Source organism: Lynx rufus, unplaced genomic scaffold (assembly GCF_022079265.1).
Source record: "Lynx rufus isolate CCGP_SWC_20201006 ecotype Redwood Valley unplaced genomic scaffold, mLynRuf1.p SCAF_2, whole genome shotgun sequence".
In the NCBI taxonomy this organism is placed as follows: Eukaryota; Metazoa; Chordata; class Mammalia; order Carnivora; family Felidae; genus Lynx; species Lynx rufus.
Window position 1 is genome coordinate 116,746,193 of NW_025814834.1, and position 18,648 is coordinate 116,764,840.

General features: G+C 44.7%; 1 protein-coding gene across 5 annotated transcripts in view; it reads right to left on the reverse strand.

Moving 5' to 3' along the window:
• SETDB1 (SET domain bifurcated histone lysine methyltransferase 1) overlaps positions 1 to 18,648 on the reverse strand; it is a 35,123-nt gene that overhangs the window by 928 nt on the left and 15,547 nt on the right. For 3 of the 5 annotated variants that reach the window (XM_047082445.1, XM_047082447.1, XM_047082444.1), the window contains 18 exons: positions 17,607 to 17,641; positions 16,868 to 16,967; positions 15,669 to 15,794; positions 15,300 to 15,501; positions 14,733 to 14,806; positions 13,353 to 13,543; positions 12,513 to 12,642; positions 11,690 to 11,864; positions 11,449 to 11,607; positions 10,208 to 10,834; positions 9,654 to 9,770; positions 4,580 to 4,749; positions 3,491 to 4,119; positions 2,276 to 2,304; positions 1,499 to 1,631; positions 1,055 to 1,220; positions 462 to 673; positions 117 to 205 (listed from right to left, as the gene is read on the reverse strand). In XM_047082445.1, coding sequence (XP_046938401.1) covers positions 117 to 205; positions 462 to 673; positions 1,055 to 1,220; positions 1,499 to 1,631; positions 2,276 to 2,304; positions 3,491 to 4,119; positions 4,580 to 4,749; positions 9,654 to 9,770; positions 10,208 to 10,834; positions 11,449 to 11,607; positions 11,690 to 11,864; positions 12,513 to 12,642; positions 13,353 to 13,543; positions 14,733 to 14,806; positions 15,300 to 15,501; positions 15,669 to 15,794; positions 16,868 to 16,967; positions 17,607 to 17,641 — 3,364 coding nt within the window. The remainder of the gene's footprint in view (positions 1 to 116; positions 206 to 461; positions 674 to 1,054; positions 1,221 to 1,498; positions 1,632 to 2,275; positions 2,305 to 3,490; positions 4,120 to 4,579; positions 4,750 to 9,653; positions 9,771 to 10,207; positions 10,835 to 11,448; positions 11,608 to 11,689; positions 11,865 to 12,512; positions 12,643 to 13,352; positions 13,544 to 14,732; positions 14,807 to 15,299; positions 15,502 to 15,668; positions 15,795 to 16,867; positions 16,968 to 17,606; positions 17,642 to 18,648) is intronic. The other 2 variants (XM_047082448.1, XM_047082446.1) reach the window with 1 other exon arrangement.

Genomic DNA, 18,648 nt, shown 5'->3' on the forward strand with positions numbered 1-18,648 from the left:
GGACAGGAAGGAAAGGACAGGTTCGGTGAAGGCAGCCCATCACCAGGTGCACGCGGTGCTGGAGCACAGACAGAATGCTGCTCTTCCCTCCCACCCCCTCCCCGATCCCCTCTTACTTGCTGGCAAAGAAGGCCACCCAGGGGAAGCGAAGATCGTGAGTGTCCACAAAGACATTCTGGACAAACAGGTTGGGGCTGCAGCTGTGCTGTGGGTTTAAGAACAGGATGCATAAGAAACGAGGAAACAGAACCTGGCTTTGTGGGGTAAGCAGGAGTTGGATAAAATATGCCATGTGCTCCTCCCCATCACAGTGGAGTTTTGAAAGAAAGCTACCTCTTTAAGATGCTCGAGATCAAGAATTGCTGACAAGAAAAGGTGGGTTTATACAGTTAAAAGAACAAAAAATTTGACGATGGTACAATAATCCAGCATCTAGAGGTGAGAGGGAGGGGGGGTCTCACATTGAGGTAGCGGCCCAGGTTGCCTTCGAGCTTGGCGTCAATGATGTAGCAAGACTCCTCCCCATCGTAGAACTGGCGTGTGTTCTTACGGACAGGTGCGCTTTCCCCCTTTTCCACGGATGCCATGTTGGTTGATTTAATGGCAATCCCATGGGTTGACTTAAGAGCAAAGCCCCGGGTTGATTTTACTGCCACCTGGCGCTTTGTTGGACCTGGACAGGAAGGAGAACGGGCTTAGGCCCTATCCCATTTCGCGACATTCTACCCCCCCCCCCCCGCCCCCGTTTCCATCCCACCCACTGCACTGCAGGAATACTGGTTAGCTGGGCCCTTGGGGCAAAGATCCTAACTGGCAGTTTTTTCAAGCAGGAATACATCTGTTGGGTAAAGCTGAGAGGAAAGAGTAGGGAAGTGGAAAGGAGAGAGGAAGGAGATGCGTCGAACAGTTGAGCTGGGAGTCAGAAAACCCTCCCAGACATGTGTCAACTCTTAAGATCTGAATTTTTTCCTCCTACTTCCTTAGCTTCCTTAAAAAAGCCTCTATCCCAACTTTCCGATCGTTCCTTCCTACCACCCCCAACATTCTAGACTACCAGACATGTTCTTCTTGTCCTCAAAGTCATCTGCTTCAGAGCCAGAGGAGATGGTCTGGATATCATCGCTGTCCACTGCTGTGGCTGAAGTCTGGCCGGCGGTAGGCTTCCGGCTGGTCCCACTTTCCCCCTCGCTTTCTGTGCTGCTGGACAGTGTTAAGACATCCTGGAAAACAGAAGAGTGAGAAGAAAGAAGAGTAAATGGTGAAGACCCACTCAAGTTCTCGCTCTTCCTATGGTCAGGCAGGAAGAGGCTAAGACTACAGCAAGAGAAAGACTAGACGCTGGGCAAAGAAAGACAAGGCAGGAAGTCACAGCCAAAGAAATAAGAAGGGATATACTGGGAATTATCATCAAGGACCTGAGGAGGTGAGGGGAATATTCCTGACTCAGCGCCAAACACAAGGCTGGGGGAGGTACAGCTTGAGGAACAAGGTCACTTACATCAGCGTTAGACTGAGCAGAGGCCATGAGTCGTCGGCTCTGATGCATACTAGTCTTACTAGGTGGGCGGCGAAGTCCTTCAAGTTTCATGGGAGAAGGATTGTAACCATAATTTCGAGAGCTTTCAGTGATTCTAAAGGGAGGGGAAGGAATAAGAGGGGATCAGATTACTGGCTGTTTCTCAGGCTTTTTTTTTTTTAACATTTATTTATTTTTTTAAGAGAAAGAGAAAGAGCACGAGTGGGGGAGGGCAGAGAGAGAGGGAGACACAGAATCTGAAGCAGGCTCCAGGCTTTGAGCTGTCAGTGCAGGGCCTGATGCGGGGCTCAAACCCACAAACCATGAGATCATGACATGAGCTGAAGTCGGACACTTACCCGAATGAGCCACCCAGGTGCCCCTTTTAAAAAAAAATTTTTTTGGGCGCCTGGGTGGCGCAGTCGGTTAAGCGTCCGACTTCAGCCAGGTCACGATCTCACGCTCTGTGAGTTCGAGCCCCGCGTCAGGCTCTGGGCTGATGGCTCAGAGCCTGGATCCTGTTTCCGATTCTGTGTCTCCCTCTCTCTCTGCCCCTCCCCTGTTCATGCTCTGTCTCTCTCTGTCCCGAAAATAAATAAACGTTGAAAAAAAAAAAAATTAAAAAAAAAATTTTTTTTTTAACATTTATCCATTTTTTTTTAAGAGAGAGAGACTGAACATGAGTGGGAGAGGGCAGGCTTCTTTTACAGGCTTGAGAGAAGACAGATTTGGAAACAGGTCAGAAACAGCAGCACTTACAAGGACATCTTGTTTCGGTCATCGGGGTCCTGGAAAAGAGCAAGTGAAGGGTTAGATGTTTTCATGGCGCTGGGTGACAGATCCAACAATCAGAGTTCATCTCAAATGACCTCCAAAGACATCGGCCAGTGAGAAGTACACTAAAGAGATTCCTCTGCAGCTCAACAGTAACAATTGTGTTCTCATCAGGACACCCCCTGAGAAGGGTTCTCTAAATCTTCCCAATGACAGACCATAACACACTCAAGGCAAACACCGTGGGCAGATTTTATAAGGACAAGAGTTCACCACCTGTGCTATGTTAAGTTTCAACATCATTAAAAATACATCTATAATCAATTCTTGGTTTTTAACTCTAACAAAAAACAGCAATGTTGTAGATAACTTGACATAACACTAAGTTAAAAAAAAAAATTACTTATAAATCCTTTACTTCGGAATGAACCAGATACTTTTGCCCCCCAGCAGATTGATTTAAAAAATAATTTGGTTCTTGGGTGCCTGGGTGGCTCAGTCAGTTGGGCGTCCGACTTCAGCTCAGGCCATGATCTCACAGCCCAGTCCGTGGGCTCGAGCCCCGTGCCGGGCTCTGTGCTGACAGCTCAGAGCCTGCTTCAAACTGTCTCCCTCTCTCTCTCTGTCCCTCCCCCATTCGTGCTCGATCTCTCTCAAAAATAAACATTAAATCTGCCCCTCCCCCGTTCATGCTGTCTCTCTCTGTCCCAAAAATAAAAACGTTGAAAAAAAAAAAAATTAAAAAAAAAAAAAAAAAAAAAAGGGGCGCCTGGGTGGCACAGTCGGTTAAGCGTCCGACTTCAGCCAGGTCACAATCTCGCGGTCCGTGAGTTCGAGCCCCGCGTCAGGCTCTGGGCTGATGGCTCAGAGCCTGGAGCCTGTTTCCGATTCTGTGTCTCCCTCTCTCTCTGCCCCTCCCCCGTTCATGCTCTGTCTCTCTCTGTCCCAAAAATAAATAAAAACGTTGAAAAAAAAATTAAAAAAAAAATAAACATTAAAAAATAAAAATAAAAAAATAATAATTTGGTTCTTTAAGCACCAGGAATGTGTTGGGTGCAGGGGGAAGATAATCAGGTTTGCCACAGAAATAAACATCCAATAAATGATCTACACGTGAAGAATCAGTGTGCCATGTCAAGTTGTTCCATTACCAAAGTTCTACAAAAGCTCCCGCTCTGAGAGTCTTCTGCCACCACTTACCTCTTTCTTGGCCTGCTTGAGATCTCCCTCATCCTTGAAGCCCAGCCCTGAGGTGGAGGCCTTCTCAGCCTCCCCTCTGCCTCCCCCAGCCCGGCCTTCCCCACCTTCGCTAGTCTTGAAGGATGAACGGCTATCAGAGTCAGCAAAGCCACCTTCACTGACACTATTGCAGCTCAACCATGAGGCCACCTTATTCTTGGGTGTCTCTTCAGAGGAAGGCGGATTGCAGCCACCCCCAGGGATCGCTGGAGGGACAGGAATATGGGGGGGCCCAAGGTCTGGGGGGCGGGAGTCCTTGGAAGCCGTCTCAGACAGTCCGTTCTCCTTTTGGCCCCGGGTCTGCCTCCGGGTAGCATAGCTGCGCCACACAGAGCTGGTACTGAAGTCCTCATCTTTACAGAAGTTATCATCGGAACTGTCGTCATTGGACTCTTCGGGATCCTCTGTACCGCTGTTGCCATCTTCCTGGTCCTTCAAGTCCACCCCGCTGCTGTCGGACGAACAGGGGGCATCACTCTCATATCCTTCCTTGAAGTTCTCCACACTCTCGATATGGTCCAGATTGGCAAAGTACTCATCACCCATCTCCAGGCCCTCCTTGTCCGCAAAGTCATCTGTCAGGATCTTGCCTGGGAATGAAGAGAATTAAAGGCCTTCTAGGGTTATGAGGATCTTTTAGAGAGTGTAGGGGTCCTTCCCACAATACCTAGCCCAGCAGCACACAGTCAAAAACACCTCCATCATGGGCTCTCCCTTGTCTCTGACGATGCCCTCCTCCTCGGGGTTGTCACGAGAGGCTGGGGAGCTTTACTCTGGTTTCAAATCCTGCCCTCTCTACCATCCCTTTCTGCCTCTTCACTTGGTTTACCAAAAGGGCGTCTGCAGCTATGCTGAAAGCCTCTGGGTGGAGGAGGGTGATGTGGGATAAAATGACGTACTGGACTCTGCTCCCACATCCCTCGTCTGAAAAATCCTCTGTCCACTTTCACCCCTTTTCTTGCTTGTCCTTCTGTCCCTCCCTGGTCCACCTCTCTCTGATTCAATTCCCCGTGGTGTCCTAACCCCAGGGGCAACTCTTTCATCACCAACCTGCATAAATACAGACGAAGGATCCTTTGGCAATGTCATCCAAGCAGCGAATACCCCAGCCCTTGTTCTGTGTCTTGAATAGCTGTAGCCGAACCTGGAGTCCGTGCTGCACCAACCGGTTTGTGCACATGTTTGGGTCACATTTACAACGTTTGTTACACTCATAAACTCTGGGAGGAAGTTACAATAAAATCAGTCATAACGTGATCACTAGAACATCCACGCAGTCCTGTTAATTGTAACAGAACTGTTACGACTCTTGAGGTATCATCACTTATTAGGTAATGATCTAAGTGAGTGAATTTACTGAACTCTTTATGCTCTTTGATTCATCTGGGAATATAGCCCAAGGAAGTAATTCAGAACAGGGGAAAGTGATTTATACAGGTATTTATGGCACTAGTAACAGTGAATTCCAGAATGTCTACTGCCTGGAGAAAAGCCAAGCAAACTAACGTGAATACAGGTTAAGAGCCATTAAAATCAGTAGACAGGCGGGGCACCTGGGTGGCTCAGTCAGTTAAGTGTCCCGACTTTGGCTCAGGTCATGATCTCCACAGCTTGTGAGTTTGAGCCCTGCATCAGGCTCTGTGCTGACAACTCAGAGCCCAGAGCCTGCTTCAGATTCTGTATCTCCCTCTCTCTCTGGCCCTCCCTTGCTCACGCTCACTCTCTCTCAAAAATAAACATTAAAAAAAAAATCAGTAGATAAGCTACATCAATGTGCAGAAATAGATCTATAAAATAAAGATATGTGAGGAAAGCGGAAACCAGCATGACAGATCCTGAAAGAGACTAAAGAGAAGGAGTTGGAACAAACGTTCACGGGGCTCTTCTGGTAAAGCTGATTTTCATTCTTTTATTTCATGAACATTTACTAAACACCAAGAGCTGTGCTACATACTGCAAACCTGACAATGGAAAAAAAAATCACAATCTCTCCTCTCAAGGAGCTCATATTCTATCAAGTTTAAGGAAGTGCACAGTTTATTTAAAAAATAAACTACTGAAGTTAGTACCAATTTTTCTGCTCCATCTACTTTGCTCAGTGTTAGGATTTTACTTATTTTCTTGATAAGGAGATTTAAGGGAAACATCTACTTTTGGCAAGATGACACCAGTATAATTACAGAGGTGATGACATTAGTCCTATCCCTTTGGACAAAGATGGTAAGAACAACTTCTGGTCACTGAACATTTACTTTGCGTTTGGCATTATGCTTTACATACTCTATCCTACTCTATCCTCAAAGCAGCCCTATAAGAGTGTTAAATTTTTAACTTAAAAAATTAACTACAAAGTGGGGCGCCTGGCCAGCTCAGTTGGCAGAGCACACAACTCAATCCCGGGGCTGTGATTTTGAGCCCACACTGGGTATAGACGCCACTTTAAAAAAAACAAAAAACAAAAAACCTACAAAAGCATAATATACACAGAAGTACCCAACTGTTCATGTACATGTTTACAGCTCAATGAATCTTCACAAACTGAACATACCATGTCACTAGCAACTTATCAAGAAACAACTTTGTTAGGTCCCTTAAAACCTCAGTGGGGATGGGGGTGTTCATGGTCTTATCCTCTGTTTACACCTAATAAAACAAGATCAGCTAAGAATGGAAAAGTGAGGATTTGGACTTAGGTCTAATCACCACCATAGGAAACTTTCAGAGTAGCTACACTGAATATCATTCAACAAAATTTGAGCGATTACTATGTGCCAGGCCCTGGGTAAGCTGGCTACATGGGGAACAAGACCGGTCCCCATCCTCGTGGAGCTTACGTGCTAAAGGGAAAAAACAGAAAAGCAAGTCAAAACATAAATGAAAGCAGCCCAGCTGGTATAAAGAATACAAACAGGGTGCTCAACGAAAGAATTAAGGGAGTGAAAACGACCTAGTTTTAGAGTGACCAAGAAAGGTCTCTTTTGAGGAGGTGCGATTAAAGCCGAGAACTCAAGGTTAAAGAAGATAACCATGCAAAGAACAGAGGGCGGATGGCAAGCAGAGGGCACAGCATGTACAAAGGCCCTTGAGGTAGGCTGGCACACACTGGGCAGACTGGATCCAGGAACTAAAGAGTATCAGTGTGGCTGGAACAATTTTGGAGGGAGAGAGATACGAAGGGGCCAGATAGCACAGGGTCTTGTGACCCAAGATTAACAGTTAGAATGAAATCTACAGCACAATGGGAAGCTATTAAAGTTTCAGGCAGGGAAGTGATGTATTATTTGTGGTTATATGAAAATATTTTTATGAAACATTTCAAACAGGAAAAAAGATACAATGAACGTTCATCTACTGCCCAGCATTAGCAAATCTAAACATCACTGGAAGATTCAAATTTTTTGATTATAATTAAAACATACATGATACAGTGATGCAGCTAAAGCTAATTAACTGTCTTTTCCTTTGCTTCATTTGCAATTTGCATTCAGCGCGAATTCATCTGACTTCCCTGGTAGCCTCGGTCTCCTGCGAAGATGCTCAGACATACCAGGTTTCCTACCAAACCCATCTTCCCAGAGCTTCCCTCCCAGCTGGGGCTGCCCTGCTCACACTGGCCGCGGTGTCCAGGGCACGGCTGTCAGCCTGGAAGCCCCCTTCACTCCACCGTCTGTGGGATTCCCCCTCAATCCTCTTTTGAGGTAGAGCCTCTCTTTCCTGGATCAGCATGCTTTCTTCTCTCTTGACTTTCCCCCTTATTTTGGCAAACAATTCCAGTAACTTTCTGAGAAAGGGAATAATGGACAATTTTGAGGTATTTCATGTCTAAAAAATGCCTTTAGCTTACTTTCACACTTAAAACTGCTGGCCTGGGGTTTAGAACTCTAGGTTAGAAATAATTTCCCCTTAGAATTCTGAAAAGAGTCCTTAATTTCCATCTAGCTCCCAATGTCATTTTGAGAAGGCTGAAGATATTCTGAGTCTTTATTTTTGTGGTCTACTTCTCTTCTCTAGAAGCTTTTAGGACTTTTTTTGTCTTCAGTGTTCTGTGGACACAATGATTACATTTTATTATCCTGTGTTTTAGTGGGGCTCTGTTTTCATCCTTTATGCTGGGACGTGACCGGCATTTTCCATTTGGAAACATTTCCCATTTTCCACTATGTGAAAATTTCTGAATTACTTCATTGATGTTTTTCTTCTCCTGTTCTGTTAATTATGTATCCTGAACACAGGTTTGTTAGTTTCCATGTTCACATATAACCATTTTACCAAGTTTTACCCCACTCTTTCATTGTCTTCCTCTTTCCCTTACATGCTGGCTTCACCTCCTCTGCTCAGTCTTTAGTTAGAGGGCCCAGGGCTTATCTCTTCTGTTATCAATATTCTCTCTGGGTGAACTCATCCAGGATTTATGTACCACCCCTCTGTTCAGGATTCCGAATTCTTTTTTTTAATGTTTATTTTTTTTTGAGAGAGAGAGACACACAAAGTGTGAGTGGGGGAGGGGCAGAGGGCGATAGAGGGAGACACAGAATCCGAGAGATCCAAAGCAGGCTCCAGGCTCCGAGCGGTCAGCACAGAGCCCAACTCAGGGCTCGAACTCACAAATGGTGAGATCATGACCTGACCAAAGTTGGACACTTAACAGACTGAGCCACCCAGGTGCCCGATTCCTAATTCTTCATGTCCAGCCCTTATGCTTCTCTCCAGAAACCTCACTGCCTTCCTGACATTTCTCCTTGGATTGCCTAGGAGGCACCGCAAACACAACACGGCCAAAAGATGAGTTTCAACCGGATTACCACTCCCCTAGCCTTCTATCTTAATAAAAAGCACCAACACCCACTTTGTTGCCTCACTATAATGTTTAGAGGACTTGTCCTGGATTCTGCTGCTTCCCTCCCAGTCCAGTCTATCAAGTTCTGGAGCTCTATGTCCAAATGCATCCCAAATCTACCCTCTTTTTTTAAAAAAATGTTTGTTTATTTCGAGGGGGGAGAAGAGGAGTAGAGAGAGAGGGAGAGCAAGAATCCCAAGCAGGCTCTGCACTGTCAGAGCAGAGACCAACGTGGGGTCGAACCCACAAACCGTGAACTCATGACCTAAACCGAGATCAAGAGTCAGATGCTTCACTGAGTCACACAGGCCTCCATCAAATCTACCCTCTTTCGTCTCCACTGCCACGTGTACTCTAGTAAAGCCCCAGCAACCACTGCTTCTCACCTGTATTCCCATAATTATCTCCTAAGTGGACTTCCTAATTTTACTTTTCCTGCCCTAAGCCCTAGTCTCTATACAGAAGCCACAGTAACCTTCAAAAGGCAGACGGAATCAGGGCGCCTTGGTGGCTCAGTCAGCTAAGCATCCGACTGCTGATATCAGCTCAGGTGACGATCTTGCTGTTGTGAGATCAAGCCCCTCACTGGGCTCTATGCACTGGGTGTGGAGCCTGCTTGGGATTCTCTCTCTGCCCCTCCCGTTCTCTCGCTCTCAAAATAAAATTTAAAACAAAACATTAAAAAAAAAAGGCAGATGGCATCATTTGCCTGCTTAAAATTCTCAAACAACTTCCTAGCGCACCATGAATTTGGTTCTAATTTTTTTTTTTTTAATATTTATTCATTTTTGAGAGTGAGAGGGACAGACCATGAGCGGGGGAGGGGCAGAGAAAGAGGGAGACACAATCTGAAGCCGGCTCCAGGCTCTAGGCTGTGAGCATAGGGCCCGACACGGGGCTCGAACTCACAGACTGTGAGATCATGACCTGAGCTGAAGTCGGACGCTTAACCGACTGAGCCACCCAGGCGCCCCGGTTCTAATTTTTATTCTGATATACAAAAGTCCTATATAATCAGGTCTCTGCTTCTCTCTGAACAGATCTCACTTCCCAGAGTAACTGTAGTCTGTTAGGATATACACACACTATGAAGTTAAGATCATCTTTAACTAAAATTGCTAAATTCTATTCAATCTTATGTCTTCATTTCAAGGAAAGTCTGAGGAAGAAACGTGTTGGAAATTCAGTAAATAAGGTTTAACTGATAAAATACCTGGTTTCGGTTACTCTATTTTTGGTTCCAATGTTTAGAAATGTCTCTGAAGTGCTTTGCTTTCCCCTACTTACCCTGTGGGCAGACACTCTTCTAGTCTCTTGTACTGGTAACCAGAATTAGGGTTGATCTGGCCGCCCGGGGTACAGGCTGTGGCCTGGATAGTTAGCTGATGACAGGCACACTTGGACCTGAGTAAGACAGAAGGGGACAATGGCTAGAGCCGTGAGGCTTCCTTTAGAGGTAGGAAGTACTACAGAAGTGCAGGGAGGTGGTAGTGAAGTTTCCTTTTCTTCTGTCACACATATAAATGAATAAGGAAAAGACAAGAAAACACAGCAGAGTGAGAATAAGACAAAATGAAACCAATGGCAATTGAAAGCACGATGGGAGGGACACAAAGGAAAAAGGAGAATCAGAGAAAGAAACAAACACAGGACACAGGTACCCAGGGTCATGCAATGGGGGCCAAGTTAGACTCCAGCCTTCCCGGCAGGAGCTCCAGCTAAGGGAGGAAGTAAAGGGGTGGGGGGGAAGGAATGCAGATATAAGACAAAGGAAGAGATGGAGAGAAAAGGCAAAGATAATGAAGTTGGGGACAGGGTCAGCAATTACCCTCCCAACTCACTTGTCACGGCACCCATCCTTGCAGTCACAGCCGACCAGAAATTCTGGGCCTGTGTTAATGAAAACACCCTTGCCAGGGATTCGTTCCTTACTATAGGCCACCTGGGGTGGGGGGGTTGTGTCAATCTCATTGACACAGGATAGGGGGACATCTTCCTTCCCATAGGTGATGTCCAGAATGTAGTAAAAAGGTTTATAGGGCTGAAACTTGCGGTCCACAAGAACATATGGATCCAAACAGAACATCTCCAGGAAGAGGAAGTCACAGCCAGTCTCAAAAAGATAGCGTTCAATCTCCTGCATTGTCCGAAGGCAGAGGCCACAGGGTGTCTTATAGATCACGTGAAATCCCATCTTGCGGTTAACTCGGCGACGGGCTGTCATCCGCCGGAAGTCATAGAGCAGCGGGACCAGCAGTGGGTTCTTGCCCCGGTACTGTGCACTTCTCATAGGTCTAACTCGAGACAGACACGTATAGCTGCACACATGAGGTAAATAGAAGAGCTTCTCCATGGGGGCACGGTAGGAGGGCTCCGCTGGGGCCCGTTCTAACATGCCATGGAAGGCTGGGGGCACGGGAGGTGCTGGGGGTGCTGCTGGGGCAGAGGCTGTTGGGCCTAAAGGTGATCTGCAAATGACACGCAAGAGATCAGGTAAGACAGCAACAGGACCTCCCTGCTGCGTACGGACCCCTGAAGCTGGCTAACCCATTTGTCTCCCAAACAGCTGTGCTCTTGAAGCTGTCAGGTTTCCCGTCGCTTCACCAAACCTGGACAATGAAGGGCCCCGGTTACTCCTCACTGACTGAGAATATCTCTACCTCAACAGTGCACCTTTTTTCCTAACACGTTTTTGGCCTGTGAATTATGGAAGTAGAGTCTAGTCTTCTACCAATGCTTTTTCCCCTTTTGTGTGTCCTACAGATATCTTTACTAATTCCTGTGATTCAAAGAAAGAGGCAATAGTGATCCCTTTCTATTGTACCAATGATGATGCCACATTCAGTGACAAGTTTTAACAAATGACTTTCTAGTGATTCCTTATTTCTTGGCACTTAGTTCCTAATTCAATCATTTTACATTCTGTTTCTTGGAAACTTTCCAGGTTAAAGCTTTCCTTTCAAGTTCAAACTCCTCACCATTATAACCTTAACTAAGCACCTTGGAGCCAAGTAACGTCTCCATACAGTGACCATCTAGTCCACACTGCCACCTCCCCACAGAGAGCCTGGGAGTTTCTCACCTATATGTCTGGTTGCTCCCAGGTTTCCCAGCAGGAACATTTTCACTGAGTGCAGGAGATGTAGGGGAGGAATGACCAGAGCCCACAGATCCTGGTCGGAAGGATGTGCTCTTTTTGGCTACCTGCTTCCGAGATTGGGCAAGCTGACTTTCCAAGCTGCTAGGAGATCAGACATCATACAGTAAAGGATATGGAAATGCAATATGGAAGAAACTAGCAAATAAGAAAAAATGTCACTCACTCATTGTCACCTGCCTGCGGGGACACAGGGGGAGCAGGGGGGGCAGGGGGAGCAGGGGGGGCAGGGGGAGCAGGAGGGGCTGTAGGCTGTGGGGGCTCCGTTGGCTTGAACTGGGTCCCAGTACTGGTCAGATCCTGGGTGTACTGGACCACAGGGCCTTTGCTCCTCACAGCACCTATATAGGAAAAAGGTATTGACCACTGAAGATGACAGCTGTGTCATATATATTCATGCACACATGTTCTCAGTTTACATGATGTGAAAAAGTAGCAACATTCTGAGTGTTAAGACCCTCGGTTCTCATGATTTACACCAAAGAGTGAAAATACTGGCATAGGCTGGCTTTGACTCAAATAATACTTTATCTTCCTGCCCCAAATGATTTACGTTAGTAATTATGTTACACTTTAGTGAAAGCTTATAAAAACATATTCTTTGATCAACTCATGTTATCAGGAAAACTCAACCAGAAAGTATGCCAGGAACATGTGAAAACAAAAGCGCTTTTGGCTTTAAAAAAAGTCCACGGATAACATACAAAGCAGTTATCCTCATGTGGACAACAAGGGCAACTACTACCACCTCTACCCCTAACCTAAGCCAGTCGTTTCAGATCTGTATGGGGTCGTTTAGAAAGAATCAGAGCCACGGCGTATGGGGGCAGGACCACAAACCCATCGCCACAACTGGAAACAACTCAGGGCACAGGTCCCGTTTCCAGGGAGTCACTAGTGTCATGCTGGTAAACAAAGAACACCTTTTGTGTGTAATCTCCTTTGCTTTCGTCCATTTCTTTCCTCCCCCAGGGTCCTTCAGGACATACCCATATTTGGACGTGTCCTGAGCGGTCCCCCTTGCTTCTTCTCTAGTGCGGAGGCTGAGGAGGTCTTCATGCTGAACATGGGCTCTAGCCGTGTGGAGCCTCGATAGATCCATTCGCATCTTTTGTCATCCTAGGGGATCGGGAGGCGTGAAGGATAGAGGGAAACGGGTTAAAGGCTAGAATCTATCCTGCCATCTGTGGAGAATACGCCTCCATGTGCCTCCTTGAAGGAAATCTTTCTGATGAGTCCCCAATTCCCTATCTAGTCAATAAACTTATGTTCCAGGCTCCATGACAGCCATCATACACTCCTTAGGAAATTACGGGAGAGACAGGTGTTTATATTGACTCTACGAAGCGTGACAAGGATCGTAAGGCCTTAGGAACAAAAAGGACTGTAATTCTAAGAAAAGTATGAGAGGGGGAAACAGGACAGGTACAGAAGATCCAAGAGTTAACCTGGGCCTTGAAAGGTCATCAACCCCTAATTCCTTGATGCCTCCTTTTGTCCATGCTACTAAAACCCTGACCCTGAACAAGTCGAACTGCCTGCTGTGTGCTTACGTACAATAGGAGTATCCTTAGGAAGAGAAAAAAACCCCAAAAAACAAGCCAACATGCAGATTAGCATCATAATTAAATTCAGGGAATTTATCTTCAATAACCATCACAGAAAAATACAAAAGGATGAAGCAAAATCTGACCAGAAATGGTGAGAACAGGGAGGAGGACAAGAAAGAAGAAAGTTATGGAGGATGACAAAATCATCCTCATTACTGCCTCTTATGCTCCCCCATGCCACCCTGACCCTTCCTCCAAACCACGGGGGAACAACAGTACCAGGAAGAGGATCCTGACTAGGCTGCCGTCCACCTCCTCGACCCGGGACTTCCACCATGTGCCTTCCCACTCAGTCTTGATAAGCTGGCCACTCTTGAGTAGCACCATAGGGCGGTTGGGGTAGGCTGTGATGTACTCCTCTATGAAGTCTCGGCAGGAGATGTCTTCTATGTCCTCCCATGTCTTTTTCACTGTCCCAAGGAAGAATGAACGCTCAGAGAGGGCAGGTAGGGCAGGTCTTTTTTTTTTTTAGAGTAATCTTTACACCCAGTGAGTCAGCCAGGTGTCCCAAGGCATGTCTTGATAGGAAAAAATGAATAGTTGGCCAGGAGATGTTGGGTATTTTTCAAGTTGGGAGGGAGAGAAAAAATAAATGAAGAAAACATAACCTTAAGGAAGCAAAACCAAGACTACCTGAAAGTCCTGAACCTAATGTGTAAGTGCACACACAGATCAGGTAAATACTAAGCAGGCAATATGCAAATAGAGATGAGTCACTCATTTCATAAAAATGGATGTTTGGTTTAGGAAAATTCAAGTGGAGGGGCGCCTGGGTGGCTCAGTTGGTTAAGCATCCGATTCTTGGTTTTGGCTCAGGTCAGGGTCTCATGGTTCATGAGTTTGATCCCCTGCATCGGACTCTGTGCGGACAGTGTTGAAACTGCTTGGAACTCTCTCTCTCCCTCTCTCTCTGCCCCTTCCCCACTCTCTCTCTCTCAAAATAAGTAAAAACTTAAAAAAAAAAAGGAAAATTCAAGTGGAAATTCTTGCTAACTTTATATAAGTCTAGAGGTAAATAAAAAAAAAAAGCTCAGGCGGCATCATGAAATTGATAAAAAAAAATATTCGTCCTTCCTTCTCATTCTATCAGGCTACTTCTATGGACCCTGAATGCATTTACTGCCATGTTATGCGGAAACACAGCAGTGTTAGTTGACTCTTCTGTAATTAAAAATAAGTGCTCTGTAACAGTCTGTTCCCAAGCCAGAGACACGAGTGTAGAGGACAGCATGAAGCTTCCATCTAACACAGCTTCTACAGAAAGCAGATTTATACAGATATATACAAATGTCAGATGAAGCATAAGACTAGGAAAGAAGTAACACTTATTCCATTTAGAAATGAAACGAAAACATGCTACAATACGAGCATCCACTGAAAGTCCGTCATGATCTCTTAGTGTGCCACTCTTTGGCTATAAAGGCCCCAGCAGCACTAGAGATGGACAAATAGAACTGATCTCCCAAAGGATATTAATCAAACTTACACTCTTTGAGACAGAAGCACCAAAAATATCAGGGCTTTTCAACTGATTATCTTAAGAAATACAAGGTAGAGATGGAAATGGATGGAACTCAGAAAGAAGGGAGGGACACTCACGTGGCCGGCAAATGGGATACAGTTCAGATTGTGTGACATAGGAAGCGTACCCATCATCAAAGAAAATGAGAAACCTGTAAGGAAGGTGATGGTAGAAAGATCAGGGGTTCTGATATTTTTTAGCACGACCTACAGAAATCATAGTTTCCACTCTTGATCACAAATAGGACACACTCTTGTGAAGATGTTCCAGTCTACTACTTTCTTTTTATTATCGTTCCTTCCAAGGGTTAGGAAGCCTCTCAATCTAACCAACTTATCTCCACTTTTCCAACAGTTATTTATTCTTGTTCCACTACCAGGTTCGTATTCTGCTAAAACCATTTAGTCTCCCCTTCCTTCCTATTATCCTAACAATCTTGATGCCTCTCCTAGTTTTCCTCCAAGTTTTCTCCTTGAGAAAAAAAAGAAAAAAAGAAGGAAGAATCACCCACATGACTCCTGTGGCATAGAAAGAGCAAGGGTTTCTGGCCACTGGGGACTAAACACAAAAGCTAATTGTGAGATCTGTGATCGAATAGTCACTCTACTGGACTTCACTCTCTTTACAATCCTCTGTCCAGGTACCTGAGCTTGTTTTTGACGTTTGGTGTCTCAGCTACAATGCCAGCATAGAGCCAGACCTGATTCCCATCCTTGTACTTGGCCACCACTCGACTGCCCACAAACAGCTTGTCAGCAGGAGGGTGGTAATCATAGGCAATATGGTTCCCTGACAGTAGACTCTTCCCTTTGTTGTCAAATTTCACCTTGTACTTCTTTCCTGGTCCTGAGTAAAAAGAAAAGATACACAAAAAAATTTTAAAAACCATTGGTTTCCATGTAAATAGGACTACTACATGGGAGACAAAAGGCAAGGCTGTGGGGAAAAGAAATGATCGGCAATGGAGACCTGCAGGTTGCCTTTCATTAGCTCTTCTTCTAGCTTGAACATACCGACCGTCTGGATGGCAATAAGGGTGCCTTTGTGCCATGTCTTAGTTCTCTTCTTGCCCAGGATGCGCATGCTGACTATTAGGTCACCATCTTTGCTCAGTTCTCCAGACATCTGACTCAAGGTTCCTACGGAATAGAGCAAAGTTGTTCTAAAGAGATATGGCATAGACTGGGAACGTGAATGGAAAAGTAAAGAGGGTATAATATAGTAACCATGGAAAAGGGGGTAATCAATGATCCTTATCACTTCTGGGGCTCTCTCAGGCAGACACAAAAAACTACAGATGACTCAACTATTTATGCCAATAGGAAAAACTTGCAAAAATTGAAATTCACATTAACAAGAACATCTCACATCAAGTGTCTCTAGCTCTTTATTAACAATATTAATTACACTCATTAAATGCTAAGTAGCATTTACAAAACATTTTTCTGCAGGGGATCTAACAACAGCCCCATTCAACAAAGCTTTCTTCAGACCTCTTTACAAGAGTTTGAGTTGCTTTTTTTTTTTTTTTTAAGTTTTTATTTATTTTTGAGAGAGAGAGACAGAGAGACAGAGTGTGAGCGGGGGAGGGTCAGAGACAGAGAGGGAGAAACAGAATCTGAAGCAGGCTCCAGGCTCTGAGCTGTCAGCACAGAGCCCGATGCAGGGCTTTAACTTATGAATTGCGAGATCATGACCTGAGCTGAAGTCGGACGCTTAACTGAATGAGCCACCCAGGCACCCCTGAGTTACTCTCTTCTAATCTCTATCTAGAAGTAGTCCTGACCACAGAGCTAAAATGGTATTTGGATAATACGCACATCGGAAAATCAGCAGACAAAAGACTTAAGCAGACAAGGAAAACCTTTGGTGTCTAAAGAACCCAACAGAGGGGCGCCAGGGAGGCTCAGCCGGTTGAGCGTCCAAGTGCTGATTTCAGCTCAGGTCATGATCCCAAGGTCCTGGGATCAACCCCCGCATCAGGCTCTGTGCTGAGCATGGATCCCGCTTAACATTCTCTCTCTGCCCACCTATGCCCCTTTCCCCAGCTTGCACACTCTAAAATAAATAAAATGAAAAAAGAAAAAAGTATTTTAAAGAACCCAAAAGAGGTGAAGGAGGATTCTGAGATGCTAAACCAAAGCCAGTTATCCATGAAATCTCTGTAGGAATTCACTCCCCCACCTATACTGGGGAACCTCCTGACCCTAACCTTTATGTAGATCTTGGGAGCTGCTCTTTTTGTTGACAGCATCCATGAACTTCTGGACATCTTGAGCTGACTTTCTTAAGGCAGCCATAGCCTCACGGAGCTGTAAGAAAGATGATGAGGGAAACAAGTTTTAAAATAGCATGGGTTAAAGGCACTTGGGTGGCTCAGTTGGTAAAGCATCGGACTCCTGATTTTGGCTTAGGACATGATCTCGCAGTTCCTGAGATGGAGCCCTGCCTCTCTCCTCTGTCTCTGCCCCTCCCCCACCCGTGTGTGTGTGTGTGTGTGTGTGTGTGTGTGTGTGCGCTCTCTCTCCTTCTCTCTCAAAATAAAATATCTTTTTAATTAAAAAAATAGCATGGCTTAGACTTGAGAATAAGAACTTGTCTTTCAAAAAAAAAAATAAAATGAGCTATATTTGGAAGGTCATGGTTACTTTATCAGGCGAAACTGCCCTTTCTTATAAATCTGGTTCAGAGATCAGCTTCAGGGAGCCTTCCTTGGTTAATCTCACCTAGCTGGTCGCCACCAAATTCTACATTCATATAGCACTTGTGCATGCATTTCTAAGTAACCTCTTTTGCATCCTTAGAACATCTACTAAAGGACTAGAACCCACAGGACTGATTACAGAGTGGATGATTATGTTGATGGCTGAAGCAACTGAATGGTCAGGCCAGAAGTTTCTCACATTTTCATATTCTTACCTCTCACCTTTACCTTCCCCATCCCAACTCACCTTCTGGTCTTTGGGTGTTCTGCTCCCAGCATCACCTATGGATGAGAAAAACTCAAATGAGCATAAAAGACTTACAACATAAGAATTTCCAAGAAATCAACAAACTGAGCTACTTAAAAACATTATCACAGAAGCATTACTAATAACACATGACAACTAAATATATAAACATATACATTAAAAGTACTAAATGGTCCAGAAAGATACACAGCAAATAGGTGACAGTGCTTACCTGGGGATAAAGTACTGGGATAGGTGGTATTTTACAGGAGTTTGGTTTTTCACTGCATTATTTTTCTTTTTTAAAGTAGGCTCCATGCTCAATGTGGGACTTGAACTCATGACCATGAGATCAAGAGTTGCACACTCTACTGGATGAGCCAACCAGGTGCCATTATATTTAAATTTTTATAACAACAATTTGCTTATGGATTATCTGAATGATCTGACAAATGAGATGTGGTCAATGAATGAAGCAAAAGTATGTTTATTCTTGAGTAGTGCTGTCCAATAGAACTTTCCGCTGTGATAATGTTCTATATTGTACTGTTAAATCTGCTAACATTTGGCTACTAAGCACATTAAATGTAGCTAGTCCAACAGAGAAAGTAAATTTTGAATTTTATTTAAATTTTTTAAAAATTCAGATATAATTCACATACCATAAATGTTTAATTCAGTGGTTTTTAGTATATTCACAAAGTTGTTGTACAACTATCGCTACCACCTAATTCCAGAAAATTTTCATCACCCCGGAACAAAATCAACTAATGAGTATGAGGTTTCTTTCTGGGGTGAAGAAAACACCCATTAGCAGTAATTCCCCATTCAACCTTCCCACTAACTGCCAGTAACCACTAATCTACTTTCTGTCTCCATGGATTTGTCGATTCTGGACATTTCATATAAGCGAAATCATATATGTGGCTCATCACATGAAATTCCTTTTTACGGCTGAATAATATTCCATTATATGAATATGCCATATTTTGTTTATCCATTCACCAACTGATGGACATTTGGGTTGTCTCCACTTTTTAGC